We start from the raw sequence: 16,307 nt of genomic DNA, 5'->3' as shown, positions 1-16,307 counted from the left end.
GTTATCTCGCTCAACATCAAACTTCTCAAACTTTAATTCTATAAGCTATAGAGAAAGCACATTAGAAATGTTAAAAATAGTATTGTTGAATAACCTCAAATGGAATTATTATTCTCCCCAGATTTGTAGGATATGTGATTTTCCTTTGTAAAATATGTATTCATTTCTTGTTGCATATTTCGTATTTAGTTAACAATATTGTGATATTCTTTTGCTTCTATTTTTAATCATTTCAAAAGATCATCTCAAACCCAGATCAACCCTAGTTAGGATCCTAAACTTAGAAGCTCTGTTCACGTACTGCTACAAAAGTATGGGAACACTATATAGGTCTAGCAGTCTACATTAAGGCTATAAATTGGTTCTGGAGATCTACTATACAGCACGGTGATGGTAATCAATAATAATGTATGGTATACTTGAAAATTGCTAAGAGAGTGGATCTTAAATGTTCTCATCACATGCACACGCCAAAAGGATAACTATGCAAGGTGATTAACAGATGAATTAGCTTGACTGTGGTAATCATTTCACAATGTATGTATGTGTGTGTGTATATATATATATATATATATATATGTATATATATATATATATATATATATGTATATATATATATATATATATATACATCAAAACATCACACTGAACACTGTAAATATATGCAATTTTTATTTGTCAAGTACCTCAATAAAGCTGGGGAAAAGGAAGAAAAAAAAGAGAGGAAAAAACCCTGTAGTTGGATAATGAATTGTGTTGGAGTGTGAAAGGGCTATATGCCAACTTCATCCTTCTCTCAAGGAAAACTAATAAAAATAAAGGGTATTATTTAAAGTGCCCCCTGTATTAGTGTATGTTGGGGTGTGGTGTGTGTGGGAGAGAGGAGTGGATGAAGTTGTTTCCTTCTGAGAGAAGGAGACCGACATTCCTATTACATGTAAAGGAGTCAAATTTTTAGAACCAGAGATTCAGGAAAGTGGGAATTGACGGTGATGTCTTCTTGAAGTTTCTTTGGAATGTGTGCACACTGAGAACAGCCTACTCGGAATGTGGTTGATTTTTGAAGAGGGTGCATAGAAGCATTGATAAACAAAGTCAGTGTTAGAATTCTTAAGTATTTCTTAATTTAAAAAAAATTTTGCCCTAGTACCAATAATAGTGTTCTAAATTATTCAAGTGAACAGGAAATTTTGATTTAATAGGCAATCAATCATTCTTCTTACAAGCAGATTTTTAAAGAGCTCCTCCAATGTGTGAATCAAAGGAAATCTCACCAGGCTCATGAATACCCATGGCACCAGACAGCTGTACCTATTCTTGCTGGGTAGCAGGTGGGCAAGAATCCTCCCTACTGCTTCAGGGAAGAAAATGTGCATTAATTCTTATTAGCTAAATACTCATACCTGGTGATCTGGGTGAAGATGCTGATAGCAATAGCATCACAGATGGACACAAAGGTAAATTTGGGCTTTGAACATAATTGCCACACATCTACATACTTACCTACCTTCAAAAAAGTCAGTGCCAGTGACAGGTGAATAATGGCCTATTCCTACTTAACACTGCTTTAAATTGTACTGAATTACTTACTCTTTGGGTCCAGTGACTTCTCACTAGTTACTAATAAAATGCTTTCCAGGTTATTAAAAAATCAGCTGAACTTTCTCTTCTTAGAAATAAATCATGTAAAAACTTTTGGAGAGAAGATTAAAAATAAGTAAATAAGAGGATTAGGGAGAAAGCTATTATAAAAAGTGGAGGCAATTCTTTTTTTTTTTTTTGTCCTTTTTGAGACTGGCCGCACCACGCTCAGCCAGTGAGCGCACCGGTGGCCATCCCTATATAGGATCCGAACCTGCGGCAGTAGCGCTCCCAGTGCGGCACTCTCCTGAGTGCGCCACGGGCTCCGCCCAGAGGCAATTCTTTAATAGAAAAAAATTCCCATAAACGTGCACAGAAATTATTTAGGACTTAATTTTCCCATTATATTTTTCTCCTTTGGACAGAGCTGTCAGTGATTTCAAACACTACAATCATGATTAAAAACTCAATTGGCTGAAGCCAAAAATCACATTAATAAAATAAAACTCAAACTTAAAATGTAAATAATCAAAGGGAAAAACAATGGAAAAGAGATGCTGAATTGTAATCTACAAGTACAATTAAGTTGAAATTATTTGGTTGAATATATTTACAAATGTCACAGAGAAAAAAAAAGACCAATATAATTCCAAGAATTACATAATGATTTAAATGCTTCAGAAATGTAATTTTTTATGATGTTATCTTAAACTATAAAACGTTCAATTGTTTTATACACTCTTTCATTATTAAATAAGTAACCATATTTTTCTCCTTAAGAATAAAATAGTTTTGAGATTATGATTAAAGTGTACATGTGTACACGTGTGTATGTGTAAATATGTTCAGATCACTAATTGCCATGGTATATTGACTTGGCCTAAATAATTTTCAATTTAAAAAATAAATATATGACAAATAGTGTTTGTGCAAGCTATATGAAAGATCAATTTAGAAAAGCTTTTTAAAAATGACATCATAATGCTCACCTCACAGTATTTGGATTAAAGTCTATTGTGTTGGTAATTATAATAATAATTTTTACAAAGTTATTTTTAAAAGTCCACGAAGTAGGTTTCATCTATTTCTATGTCAAGTTCTACCCTGCAATTAATATCCGAAAGTGGTTCCCAGAAGGGTAAAAATTCATATAACCACAAACTAATAAATACTAAAAAACTAGACCTTCTCTGTTGGTTGTTTTAGAGCAATGAATAAAGCTTTTTGTGGAAAACCTACAGAAATTTTATTTTAAACAACTCAAAACACCCTGAAGCAGAGCAGCTTGCACATCAGATACCTTGTTCTCTGAAGAGATGATGCGGCTTGCTTGCACTGGCTTTGCAGCAGGAAAGCATGCAGACTTTTTGATTTGACACTAGGATGACTATTATCAGGACATGATGGGTTTGCTGTGTGAGCAAATGGTAACCCAAAGTACATATACTTGGGGACTTTTATCCTTCCACAGTTGGTCATTGCCGTTTATAAATAACATCTGCCACCAGGTTAAACAATCTTATATGGGATTTGCTTACAATTTGTATTTTAAAAACTTTTGAAAACTGTAATTATATAATAGGAAGTTAAATCCACGTCTCTGCAAGTCAAATGGTGCAAAGGGAAAATTTAATCTGGGTTTTTCTATGAAGAAATATCTGTATCTAGCAGGCCTCCCCTCCCTGTGTCCTTAGCTTTTGACAAAGTCCCACAACCCGAGGCTCGTGAGAGGGGGGGCCCCTCACACTGTCTGGTCGATTCACACACGCACACTTTCTTCACATTTTTAGGGAACCTCACCTGATTCTTTGGGGCTATAATGTGCCACACACAAGTGACTCCTGCAGGGTAATCCCGGTCTGGCCAGTTGGGGGTTTTAAAAGACCCAGAAGGTCTTTCAAGGCGTCCTCCACAATACTGATCCCCTGAAGTTATCAAACATGGAAAAAAACCCAAAAGTTATATCCTGATATAGGTTACAGCAATACAACCACATACAGATTAGAAATGTGGAGCATAGGTGACAGTATAGTAAATAAAGGCAATGGCAGAANCGGTCTGGCCAGTTGGGGGTTTTAAAAGACCCAGAAGGTCTTTCAAGGCGTCCTCCACAATACTGATCCCCTGAAGTTATCAAACATGGAAAAAAACCCAAAAGTTATATCCTGATATAGGTTACAGCAATACAACCACATACAGATTAGAAATGTGGAGCATAGGTGACAGTATAGTAAATAAAGGCAATGGCAGAAGCTCTTAAATTTTCACTTAAAAAATGGTTACATTGATAATCGGCTACACGCACACATGTACACACGCACACACAACATGAATGACCTCTTTGACCTGCCATACTATATCAGCACATGAGAAGAAAGGACTAAAGTTAGGGTCACAGCTTTTTTCTTTTTTTCATTTTTGGATAAGTGAAGACCAAACATTTGGGCATATGCTCATTCAGAAAACTTGTAGGCTCAACAAATCATACAGACTTTAAGAGAAAAAAAATCATGATTTGTAATAATGAATATGCTTAAGAAAAAAAGAATCCTCAAGGCATTGGTATTTATAAATGCCCATGGACCAAATTTGAATTAGTTAGTATAGACAATTCTCATTACTAGAAAACTTTATATTCTGTATATATATCTTTAATAATTTTAAAGATAATTTTGTTTGTAAAAATAATACATGTTTATAAATTTTCAGCAATACAGAAAAGCATAAAGGAGAAAGTAAAAAATTACCCCAAATCCCACTACCTAAAACTCACCACTATTAATATTTGACAAACATCATTTTGGACACCTGATATATGTAACTGACATATGGTGATATGTAATGTGTACGTACTGATAGGCTGACAGAAATCACTTAAAAAAGTTATTTTGATACAAAATTCTAAATTTAACTTCACTTGAATTAACTAACAAACAAAAACTGAGCTGAAACTAAAGGAATTAATATACTTTAATCGAATATTTCTTTGACCCAGAAAATAAACACTCTTAAAACAAATCTGTAAATTTAAGAAAATGTATTACAAAAATTGAGGTTGGAATAATTTCTAAAACTTTATTAATGGAAAATCTCAAGCATGTACAAAGTAAATAGAATAATACAGTGACCTCCCACATAACACGGTTTCAACAATCATCCTCCTCCTGTTCTAGCTGTACCACTACCCGATCCTACCACCTGCTTCATTGTTGTTACTATTTTACAAGTTTTGAGGAGGTAAATTTGAAATGCACAAATCTTAGCTGTACAAATTTGAAAAATACATATACCCGGGTAAGCCACACTCCTGAGATGATATAGAATCCATCTCCCACAAAATTTCTGTATTCCTTCCCAACTTGCTAATTCCCTACACCATTTTTCTGAAAAGTTTCACCTTCCATCAGTTTTGTTCTAGAGTGCCATGTAAGTGGAATCACACAATGGGCACTCACCCGTGTCTGTCTTCTCTTGCTTAGCACCATGTCTAAGAGATTCATTCACTTTGCTGTGTGTGTTGGTAGTTTGTTCCTATCTATTGCTGAGTAGTACTCCATTGTATGGAGACACCACAGTTTGTTTACCCATTGCCCTGTTAATGTTCATTTGGGTTGTTTCCAGTTTGGCCTGTTGTGAACGAAGCTGCTGTGAACATTTTTATACAAACCTTTATTTTCATTTTTCTTGCATAAATACCCAGGAGTGCAACTGCTGGGTCAAGAGTAGATGTAGATGCTTAACTTCATAAAAAAAAGTACTAAAACTTTTCCCTAAGTGGTTGTATCATTTTATATCTCTTGAAATATGAGCACTTTCGTTGCTTCACATCCTTAACCACCATTTGGTCCTGTCACTTTTTTTAGCCAACAGTGGGTAAGTAATGGTATCTCATTGTGGTTTTGATTGGCATTACCCTGATGACTAATGACACTGAGCAATTTTTCATGTACTTATTGGCCACACATGTCTTCCTTTGTGAAGCGTCTGTTCAATTGTTTTGCCCATATTTATATTTATTGGGACCGTTATCTTTTTACTATTGAATGATATGAGTTCTTTTCATACTTTACAAGTCTTTTACCATATAATTTTGTATTTTTTCCCTTCTGAAGGATGCCTGTTCATACTTGTAAAGATGTCTTTTTATAAGCATTAGTTTTACTTTTTAAAATTTTTAATTAATTTTTTTCATTGTACATGTTTATGGGTACAGTTTGTTGTTTCAATGATGCATACATTGTATAATGATCTAATCAGAATAGTTAACATTTCTATCACCTAAACATTTTCATTTCTTTGTATCAGTTTTACTTTTAATGAAGGGTGCATGGTACATATTGCTCCATCCTTTTACTTTCGAACTATTTGTTTTTTGTATTTCAAGTGCGTTCTTGTAGACAACATACAGTTAGGCCTTGCTTTTTAATCCATTCTAGCAATAACTGCCTCCTAACTGGAGCATTTAATTCTTTACGTTTAGTGTATGTATTGATATGCTTGGATTTAGTGTTCCATTTACTATCTTTTCTATTTGTCTTACCTTCCTTTCACTCCATCTGTTTCTCCTTCCAGTTTTCTTTGTATAGTTGGATAATTTTGTTATTCTATTTAATCTTTTGGCTTTTAGCTGTAACTTGCATTTTTAATGGGTACTCTAGGGATTACAATCTGCATTTTTAATTTATCATAATCTGCTTAAAGTTAACATTGCAACTCTAAGTAGAGTTCTTCATGTACTATACATGTGTGTGCATGCACAACAGCGCTGTTCCACTTACCTGTCCATCCTTTGGTTGCTGTTAATTTATCATAATCTGCTTAAAGTTAACATTGCAACTCTAAGTAGAGTTCTTCATGTACTGTACATGTGTGTGCATGCACAACAGCGCTGTTCCACTTACCTGTCCATCCTTTGGTTGCCAAACATTACATCTCACATTATATATTCTACAATAGTGTTAATTTTTTTGTTGTTTTGAACAATTACATGTAAAGAAATTAAGAGATAAAAGAAAATAAGATACAAAAATAAGACATAGTCCTTATATTACCATTTCCAATGACCTTCGTTCCTCCTGTTCCCTTCATGTTACCTCGTGGGGTCCTTTGCCTCAACCTGAGGAACGTCCTTCAATATTTCTTGTGGTGCAAGTTTAAAAATGTCTTTCAGATATTTGTAGTGTTAATCTGCAAATATCTTTATTTCACTTTTGAAAACAAATGCTGTGACATCACCTTCTGACCTCCATCATTTCTGATTAAAAGAAAGTTGTCATACATACCGTTGTTCTTCTGTATGCAATTTGCTTTTATCTGATTGATTTCAAGATTTTCTCTTTATCTTTAGATTTCTGTAATTATGATGTACCGCAATCTGGCTTCATTTTTACTTATCCTTTATTTAAAACTTTTTATTGAATCATACTTGATTATCCATATTTTGGGGATTCAACATTGACATATGTTGATCAAATCAATATTACTAGCATATATATTGTTACAAATTGTACTTATTCTTTATACCCCTTGTCCAATCTTTCCCCATCCCCCTCTCACTCCCTCCTCCCCTCTCTAATTACCCTAGATTTCTTCTCTCCTTCTGAAAGAATAATGGTTACTCTGTTGACTTCTTGTCTAGATGATCTGTCCAATGCTGAGAGGTATGATCAGGTCCCCCAATATTATTGCATAGCAGATGCTTCTTCTGTCACTCTGGAATGGGCTTTGTGGAGAGAGACATCCTCTTCTTTTCTTTGGTTTCTGCTGGTGACTCTCCTTGTGTCAATGCACTCCAGTGGCTGGTGGATCATCTGTACAGTGGTTGTGGCATGTAGCCACTTTCACGGCAGCCCTGGTTACTGTGGTGGCTGTGGTGGGCCACCCACATGGAGGTGATGTTTTTGGCATGCTCCTTACCTAGTTGGTGGTGATGCTGGCAGTGTGCCTGGTTGTGGGAGGAGGGCCCAATCCCCAGTTCCATACCTCAGGACCCCAGGAAGCCCCCATGGTGCTGGCAGTGTGCCTGGTTGTGGGAGGAAGGTCTGGTCCCCAGCTGCAGACTTCAGGACCCTGGGCACACCCCATGGCACTGACAGTGTGCCTGGTTGCCCCCCCCCCCTTTCTGGCTTGGTAGCCCAGGGGACTTACAGTCCTTCTAGGTGTTATAGGTGTTCTTTGATGAAATGAGACCTTTACTAGCTAATATCAAACTTTGTCTCTGGTTGTGGGTACTCTGTTTTTTCTTTCAGTTCTGTGTTGGATTATTTGCTGTTCCCACCACTTAAACTCTGTGCTGGAACTAATTTTTTGTCCTTTTCTTACTTCTAAAGTGGGGGAACTTCCTGTGGGGACCAGCACTTCAGCTCTGTGGTTTAGTTAAATTGCTGCTTTGCTGCTGATTCCCTGGGGAAGGTTTTTTGTGCAGCTCAGGTTTTAATGGTTGATTTTATAGGTACTTCCAGCTTTTCAGAGGCCCGGTGCACCTGGGTTGTGTAGTAACTCTAATCTGGGTCTGAGTCTTTTCATCAAACTGCACCCCATGCAGTTCTGTATTCCTGACTAGTCTCCTCTGAATGATCATACGCTGATTGGGGGGCAGATCAGCTGTCTTTGCTGTGTCCCAGTATTTCCTCAGTGGGCCCATCTCCCCCACTGCCTGTGCTGCAACACTTCCCATGGGACGGGCCATCCTCTGGTCCCTTGTGATGACTCACTGGTCTCTGAGTGGCTCCTTGCTCCTATGTGGGTTCACAGGAACCCAATTAGTGGTTTTGCTGGCCTGGGGGCCACCAAGGCCCTCTTCTCCCCTGCCACCTCCAAGCAACTTCATCTGATGGGTGCAGCTGTGGCTTTTGCCAGCTCCTGCTCTGTGCGCTCAGCAGCTCCAGCCTGGAAGCAGTCAGGGTTCGAAACGGTCAGAATGGTTCTTTCTTTCTCTCATCGTGGCTTCTCCCACCTTCATGCACTCCGTAGGTCTCTCCTCCTCTTCCCTGAGCTCTAGTGGCTCCACTTGGCTGTTGTTGCTTGTTAATAGTTGTAAATTGGTTGATTTGTGGGAGACAGTGACACTGGGGACCATCTATTCTGCCACCTTGACTGGAAGTAGAGTCAATTTTTATTTATCCTGCTTGGAGTTTGTTGTCCTTTTTGGCTGTATAAATTGATGTTTTTCACTAAGTTTGGCTACAGTCAGATCATTATTTCTTCAAGTATTTTTTCTGCACTATTAGCACTCTCTTTTTCTGGGACAAAAATTGCAGATACATTAGATCACTTGATATGGTCTCTGAGGTTCTTATTCTTTACTCTTCTTCCTCCTGGTTCTTCAGATTGGATCATTTCTATTCAAATTCACTGACTCTTTTTTTTGCCATCTCCAATCTACCTGTAGGCCCATCAGATAAATTTTAAAATTTCATATTCTGTAGTTTTTAACTCTAGAATTATCACTTGATTCTTTTTTTTTTTTTACAGTTTCTGTTTCTCTTCTGAGATTCTCAATCTGTTTATTTATTATACTTATATTTCCCTTGAAATCCTGAAACAAGTTTATAATTACTGCTTTAAAGTGCTTGCCTGCTAATTGCATCATTTGAGTTATTGTGAGGTCAGTCTTTATTGACTGATTTTCTTCTTGAATATGGATGCACTTCTGTTTCATTACATGACTAAGATACTGGACATTATGAATGATACATTATACTCTAGATTCTGTTGTGTGAAAAATTATTTTTGTTCTAGCGGGCATTTAACTTAGACTCAAACTCAAAGTCTCTCCCTGACAATGAGCAGCAGCTGTAATCTTCGTTCAGTTCTTTCATTATTCAGTTGATGCTTTTCTGCCAGGCCAGCTGGGCTCTCCCCACATATGTAGAGTTTAGCTGTCACATGATGATTTGAGTAGATTCTATCTGCATATTTTGTGCCTCAATTCTTCTGTAGCTCCCTGCCAGGATTTCCTCTCAAACCTTCTGGCTGCTCGTCAGCCCCAAATTCTGTCCTCTGACCTCTCAAGCCAGATGTTGCACTACAGCACAAGCCTACAGCGGATCAGCACGTGCCCTCAGGCAAAAGGCTGAAAATGTACAAATTTTGCCTGATGCAGTTATCTTTCAAGGATCGAGCTTTCCACCCTTGTGTCTTAGTCCATTCTGTGTTGCTATAAGAGAATACCATTGACAAGGCAATTTATAAAGAAAAGAAATTAATTTCTTACAGTTCTGGAGGCTGAGAAGTCCACTCAAGGGGTCTGCATCTGGTGAGGACACTCCTGCGCATCATCCCGTGGCAGAAGGTGGAAGGGCAAGAGAGTGCGAGAGCAGGACAGCAACAAGGGCTGAACCCGCTTTAATAACAAACCCACTCTTGCAACAACCAACCCACTCCTGAGATATGACATCAAATCCATTCATGATGGCAGAGCCCTCATGACCTAATCACCTATGAAAGGTCCCACCTCCCACCACTGTTGCACAGGGGATTAAGTTTCCAGCACATGGACTTTGGGGGACACATTCAAACCACAGCACCTTGGGAGTTCACATATACTGACACGAAAACATCCCAAGACATAGTCTTAAGTGAAAAGAAAAAGTTGTAAAATAATAGGAATGTATGAGCCCATTCATATTTTTAAAAAGCTACTGTAAAAGCATATAAATATAAGTAAGCATCTACAGAAAGGTATGGGAACCACTGACCATGGCTATTTCTGGAGAAGGGACTACCATGGAGGGAAGGGCTGTGTCTGTATATTTGTATGTGTGTATATGTATGCAAGCTCCACATTTCTCCTCCATGAATTTCTTCTATAATTGAATTTTTACAAGAATGCATATGAACTTAAACAAAAAAAGACTGATTTTTTAATGATCTCTTGATAGTTTGGTGGAATTCATTACCTCTCTGTTTGAGAAGAACTGCTCTAAAGCTTTAGATTAAAGGAATAAATATATATAAAGTGCCCAGAACAGTACCTGACACACATAGGTATTCAATAACTGTGAACCACTATTACTGCTGTTAACGCCATTATGTGGAAATGGTACCTCTTTCGTTTGGTTCAGCAGCGGAGAACATGGCCATGAAGCCATTTCCAGCTGTGTTGGCATCGGAAATCATCTGCACCATCATCTTGTTGCCACTGGACACAAGGGCTCCAGGCCGGAACGTGCCGCAGAAGCGCCCAATGCGCTGGCTGTTGGCGTGACCATTGTACACATCCACAAAGTCATAGCGGCACAAGTTGTCACTCTCGAGGTCTATGAATCGGAAATTGAGAACGACTACTTTTCCTTCTGGAACCTGTCGAGAAAGGGGCCAATTAGAAAACTGTGTCGTGAAAACAATGTCTGAGGCCTTCACATCTAACCAATTACTACAGTGAGCAGATAAAAGTATAGTAGCCAAAATGATACTTTTTCCTCTCTCAAATCTGAACTAAGCCAAGGAAAGTTTTGTGGCCCTTTACCCATTCCTCCCACCCCCTTCACTTTCCACTTCTAGTAACCTCAGTTGTCCTTTTTTTTTTTTTTTTAAAGATGACCGGTAAGGGGATCTTAACACTTGACTTGGTGTTGTCAGCACCACGCTCACCCGATGAGCTAACCGGCCATCCCTATATGGGATCCGAACCCAAGGCCTTGGTGTTATCAGCACCGCACTCTCCTGAGTGAGCCATAGGCCAGCCTTTCAGTTGTCCTTTTGAAAGTTCAGTGTATTATTGTGAATGTTGTATCCTTCTTTCTTGTATTTATATGCTAATAATTTTAGCTCCCACTTATGAGTGAGAACATACAGTATTTCTCTTTCTGTGCCTGGCTTATTTCACTTAACATGATTTTCTGTAAGTTCATCCATGTTGCTGTGAATGGCAACATTTCATTCTTTTTTACAGCTGATTAATATTCCATTGTGTAGATATACCACATTTTCCTTATCCAGTCATCTGATGATGGACATTAGGTTGATTCCAACTCTTGGCTATTGAAAACAGAGCTGCAATAAACATGGGGGTACAGGTATCTCTTTGACATGATGCTTTCCATTCCTTTGGGTATATACCCAGCAGTGGAATTGCTGGATCATATGGCAGCTCCATCTGAAGTTGTTTAAGGAATCTCCATACCATTTTCCATAATGGCTGCACCAATTTACAGTTCCACCAATAGTGTAGGAGGGTTCACTTTCTCCACATCCTTGCCAGCATTTGTTGTTCTCCATCTTTTGATGATAGCCAGTCTAACTGGGGTGAGATGGTATCTTAATGTGCTTCTGATTTGCATTTCCCTGATGTTGAGTGATGCTGAGCATTTTTTCACATGTCTGTTGGCCATTTGTATATCTTCCTTTGAGAGATGCCTATTTAGCTCCTTTGCCCATTTTTAAATCAGGTTATTTTTTCTTTTACTGTTAAGTTGTTTGAGCTCCTTGTATATTCTGGATATTAAACCTTTGTCAGATGTGTAGTTTGCAAATATTTTCTCCCACTCTGTAGGTTACCTTTTCACTCTCTTGATTGTTTCTTTTGCTGTGCAGAAGCTTTGTAGTTTGATAAAATCCCATTTGTTTACTTTTCTTTTTGTTGCCTATGCTTTGGGGGTCATATTCTTAAAGTCTTTGCTCAGTCCTACATCCTGAAGTGTTTCCCGCATTTTCTTTTAGGAGCTTTATAGTTTCAAGTCTTATATTTAAGTCTTTAATCCATTTTGAGTTGATTTTGGTGTATGGTAAGAGGTACAGGTCTAGTTTTGTTCTCCTAATTTGGATGTCCAGTTTTTTTTTTTTTTTCCTTTTTTGTCTTTTTTCGTGTCCGGCAACGGATCGCAACCCTCAGTGTCGCACCCGTACCGGATCGGGACCGGCAATGGGATCGCAACCCTCAGTGCTGCACCCGCACCTCGCTCAGCCAGTGAGCGGGAACTGGTCTGTATGTGGGATCCGAACCCTCGGCGGGAGCGCCGCCATGCTCCCAAGCGGCGCACTGTAGCAGTGCGCCACCGGGCCGGCCCTGGATGTCCAGTTTTCCCAGCACCATTTATTGAAGAGGCAGTCCTTTCTCCTATGTATGTTGTTGTTGCTTTTGTCAAAGATCAGTTGGCTGTAAGTATGTGGGTTGATTTCTGGGTTCTCTATTCTGTTCCACTGGTCTGAGTGTCTATTTTTATGCCAGTACTATGATTTTTGGTAACTATAACTTTGTAGTACAGTTTGAAGTCAGGTAGTGTTATGCCTCCAGCTTTTTTTTTTTGCTCAAGATTGCTTTGGCTATTTGGGGTTTTTTGTTGTTTCCTATGAATGTTAGGGGTTTTTTTTCTATTTCTGTGAAGAATGTCATTGGTATTTTGATGGAGGTTACACTGAATCTGTAGATCGCTTTGGGCGGTATGGACATTTTCACGATGTTAATTCTTCCAATCTAGAAGGAAGGAACGTCTTTCCATCTTTTGGTGTCCTTTTTAATTTCTTTCAACAGTGATTTGTAATTTTCATTGTAGAGATCTTTCAACTCCTCAGTTAAGTTGGTTCCTTCGGTTTTTTGTTTGTTTGTTTTGGTGATTGTTGTAAATGGGCTTGCTTCCTTGGTTTCTTTTTCTGCTAGTTTGTTGTTGGAGTATAAAAACATTACAGAGTTTTGCATGTTGATTTTGTATCCTGCAACTTTACTAAAGTCATTTATCAACTCTAAGAGTTTTTTTGTAGAGATTTTAGACTCTTCTATATATAGGATCATGACATCTGCAAACAGGGACAATTTCACTTCATCTTTTCCAATTTGGATGCCCTTTATTTCTTTGTATTGCCTGATTGCTCTGGCTAGTACTTCTAGTACTATGTTAAATAGGAGTGGTAAGAGTGGGCATCCTTGTCTTGTTCCCATTCTCAAGGGAAAAGATTTCAACTTTTCCCCATTCAGGATGATATTGGCAGAGGGTTTGTCATATACATTTTTTATTATGTTGAGATACTTTCCTTCTATACCTAATTTGTTGAGAGTCTTTATCACGAAGGGATGTTGAATTTTGTCAAATTCTTTTTCTGCATCTATTGAGATAATCATATGGTCTTTGTCCTTGATTTTGTTGATGTGATGTATCACATTTATTGACTTGCATATGTTGAATCATCCTTGCATCCCTGGGATGAATCCCATTTGATCATGGTGTATAATTTCTTTGATGTGTTGCTATATTCTGTTTGTTACAATTTTGTTGAGGATCAGTATAGTGCTGATGTTGCATCTATGTTCATAAGGGATATTGGCCTGTAGTTTCTTTTTTGGTTGAATCTTTGTCTGGCTTTGGTATCAGGGTGATGCTAGCCTCATAGAGTGAGTCTGGGAGAATGGCCTCTGTTTCAATTTTTTGGAATAGCTTGAAAAGAACTGGTATTAATTCCTCTTTAAATGTTTGGTAGAATTGAGCAGTAAAGCCATCTGGACCTGGGCTTTTCTTTGTTGGGAGACTTCTGATTACTGCTTCAATCTCTTGCTTGTTATTTGTCTGTTCAGGTTTTCTATTTCTTCTTGGTTCAGTCTTGGTAGTTTGTATGTGTCCAAAAATTTATCCATTACCCCCAGGTTTTCAAATTTGTTGGCATATAGTTGTTCATAATAGTCTCTAATGATTCTTTGTATTTCTGTGGTATTGCTTATGTCTCCTTTTTCATCTCTAATTTTTGTTATTTGTGTCTTCTCTCTTCTTCTTTTAGTAGTCTGCCTAATCATTGGTCTATTTTATTTATCTTCTCAAAAAACCACTGAGTTTTTTTTTTTTATTTGTTTTCCAGGTGCAAACTTTATATAGCAGGCAGCCTTGAAACACAATGCACTAATCATGAAAAAGATAAGCTTTCGCTTTTTCACAAGATTTTCTTTACCCTAATTTCCCCCATGTAATTCTTATGATGCTTTCTTCTTTGTTTCCTAAGTAAGCAGAAAAAAGCGGCTACAGAGGCATTTGGTAGGATTCTCAGGTTACAAAAGCCCCATTTCTTCCCCAGTTCATATCATCTTTTAATTTCTTCATTCAAGTTGTTCAGAGATTTTTTTTTGTTTGTTTGTTTTTTTAGTATTGTCTTTCAGTCATAAAGTCTCGGTCATATTTGTGTCATGTTTTCAACTAGACGAGATCTTCACTGAATAGTGTGAGAATTTCATCCCATAAAAACTTATGTATGACAAAAATCAGTGGTTAAATCATGCACACACAACCCAAACCACTTGGTTTACATTCATCTTAATGAACTATCTCAGACTGTAGGGTCAATAAATGCTGTAACATTAATGTGGCTTTCCCATGTTGGTGAGTTCAGTGCCATTAATTGTTTTTTTCCTATGATATGAATGAAGTGTTTTCAGTGCTATTTGCTTTTTGTGTCAAACACATACATATACCCCACAGTAGAAACTGTAATGTAGTCCCAAGAAGGGGGATATTTTGGCTTTGCCATGGTTGCATTCTAATTGCTAGAAGCTTATCTCAACGGTGTGAATATCGGAAGCTACAAAGTCACACCCTAAGAAGCTGAGAGCAGAAAAAGAAATTTAATTTTTAAACATTCGCACTGAGATCTCTTTTGTAAAACTTCCCTGTTTTTTAATGCTGTTTTGTATACAACCTCTATTTATCCCATGATCAGAAAGTTATCAAAATGTGATGCTACATCTGTAATCTTAAATATAAGCAAGCTCTCTATGAATCACTTAAAAGTTTCTGGCCAAGAAAACAGTTTCAAACTAAATTAATTTTTTTATCCTTGCATAAATAAGACTATTTGTATAATTTACACAAATGACTGTTTGTGTAAGTGTACAGAGGGTAATTCATAGCTATGAAACTTGGTGAAATCACCCACAGAGTGAAAATAAAAAAGAGGTCTAAGGATAGAGCCCCAGGGTACTCCAATACCATCAGGTCTGTGAGATGAGGTCAAACCATGATAGAGACTGAGTCAATAAGCAGGAGTAGATTGCGGTGCCCAGAAGCCAAGTGAAGAGAGTGTGTCAAGTGGCAAGGAAAGGTCAGCTGAGTTACATGCTGCTGTGAGTTGTAGAAGATGAATTCTGGGACAGACCACAAGATTTAGCAATACAGAGGGTTAGTAACCAGAGGTCCCTGGTAACTCTGACAAAGCTGTTTTGGTGGTATAGTAGGGACAAAGCCTGATAAAAGAAGGATCGATAGAAAATGGGGTGAGAGGAATTGGTGATAATGAATACAGACAAGCCTTTCAAGGAGTTTTGCTGTAAAGATGAACAGAACGATATGGGAGTAACTAGAAGGGTATGAGGAGTCAAGACAGGGTTTTTACAATGGGCCATATTAAGGCATGTTTGCACGCAGATGGGAACTATTCTGTAGAGAGGGCAAACCTGATGAGGCAAGAGAGAGAACTGCTGGAGAGATGTCCTTGAGTAGGCAAAGGGGCATCTGATCTAAGGCACAGATGGAGGAGCTGGCCTTGGCAGGAGCGTGGGCAGTCTGCCCAGTGAGAAGAGGGAAGGCAGATGCAGGGGGCTCAGGAGATGAGGAGGAATATGAGGAGCATATGGAACTGTTTCTCTGATTGCTTTTCTTTTCTTAGTAAAATAGGAAACAAGGTCATGAACAGCAAGTGTCGATGGAGAGGAGCTACTGGGAGTTTGAGACCAGAGCAGGAGCTGTGTGCATGGATTAAGGAAAGATAGCTGGAATACCAGGAGTGCTGAGGGCCCACCTAAGGTAAAT

The 16,307-nt window shown here is 38.1% G+C and overlaps 1 protein-coding gene across 1 annotated transcript in view; it reads right to left on the bottom strand.

Annotated features, from left to right (window-relative positions):
- The window catches only part of LOC103606314 (procollagen C-endopeptidase enhancer 2-like), a 108,961-nt gene that overhangs the window by 23,426 nt on the left and 69,228 nt on the right, over positions 1-16,307 (bottom strand). Inside the window, exons 4-6 of the mRNA XM_008590931.1 lie at positions 10,629-10,884; positions 3,382-3,506; positions 2-45 (exon numbers count right to left, since the gene is read on the bottom strand). Of these exons, the coding sequence (XP_008589153.1) occupies positions 2-45; positions 3,382-3,506; positions 10,629-10,884 (425 nt within the window). The remainder of the gene's footprint in view (position 1; positions 46-3,381; positions 3,507-10,628; positions 10,885-16,307) is intronic.

This window comes from Galeopterus variegatus, unplaced genomic scaffold (assembly GCF_000696425.1).
Source record: "Galeopterus variegatus unplaced genomic scaffold, G_variegatus-3.0.2 Scaffold6471, whole genome shotgun sequence".
Classification (NCBI taxonomy): Eukaryota; Metazoa; Chordata; class Mammalia; order Dermoptera; family Cynocephalidae; genus Galeopterus; species Galeopterus variegatus.
This window is presented reverse-complemented; position numbering and strand designations above follow the sequence as displayed.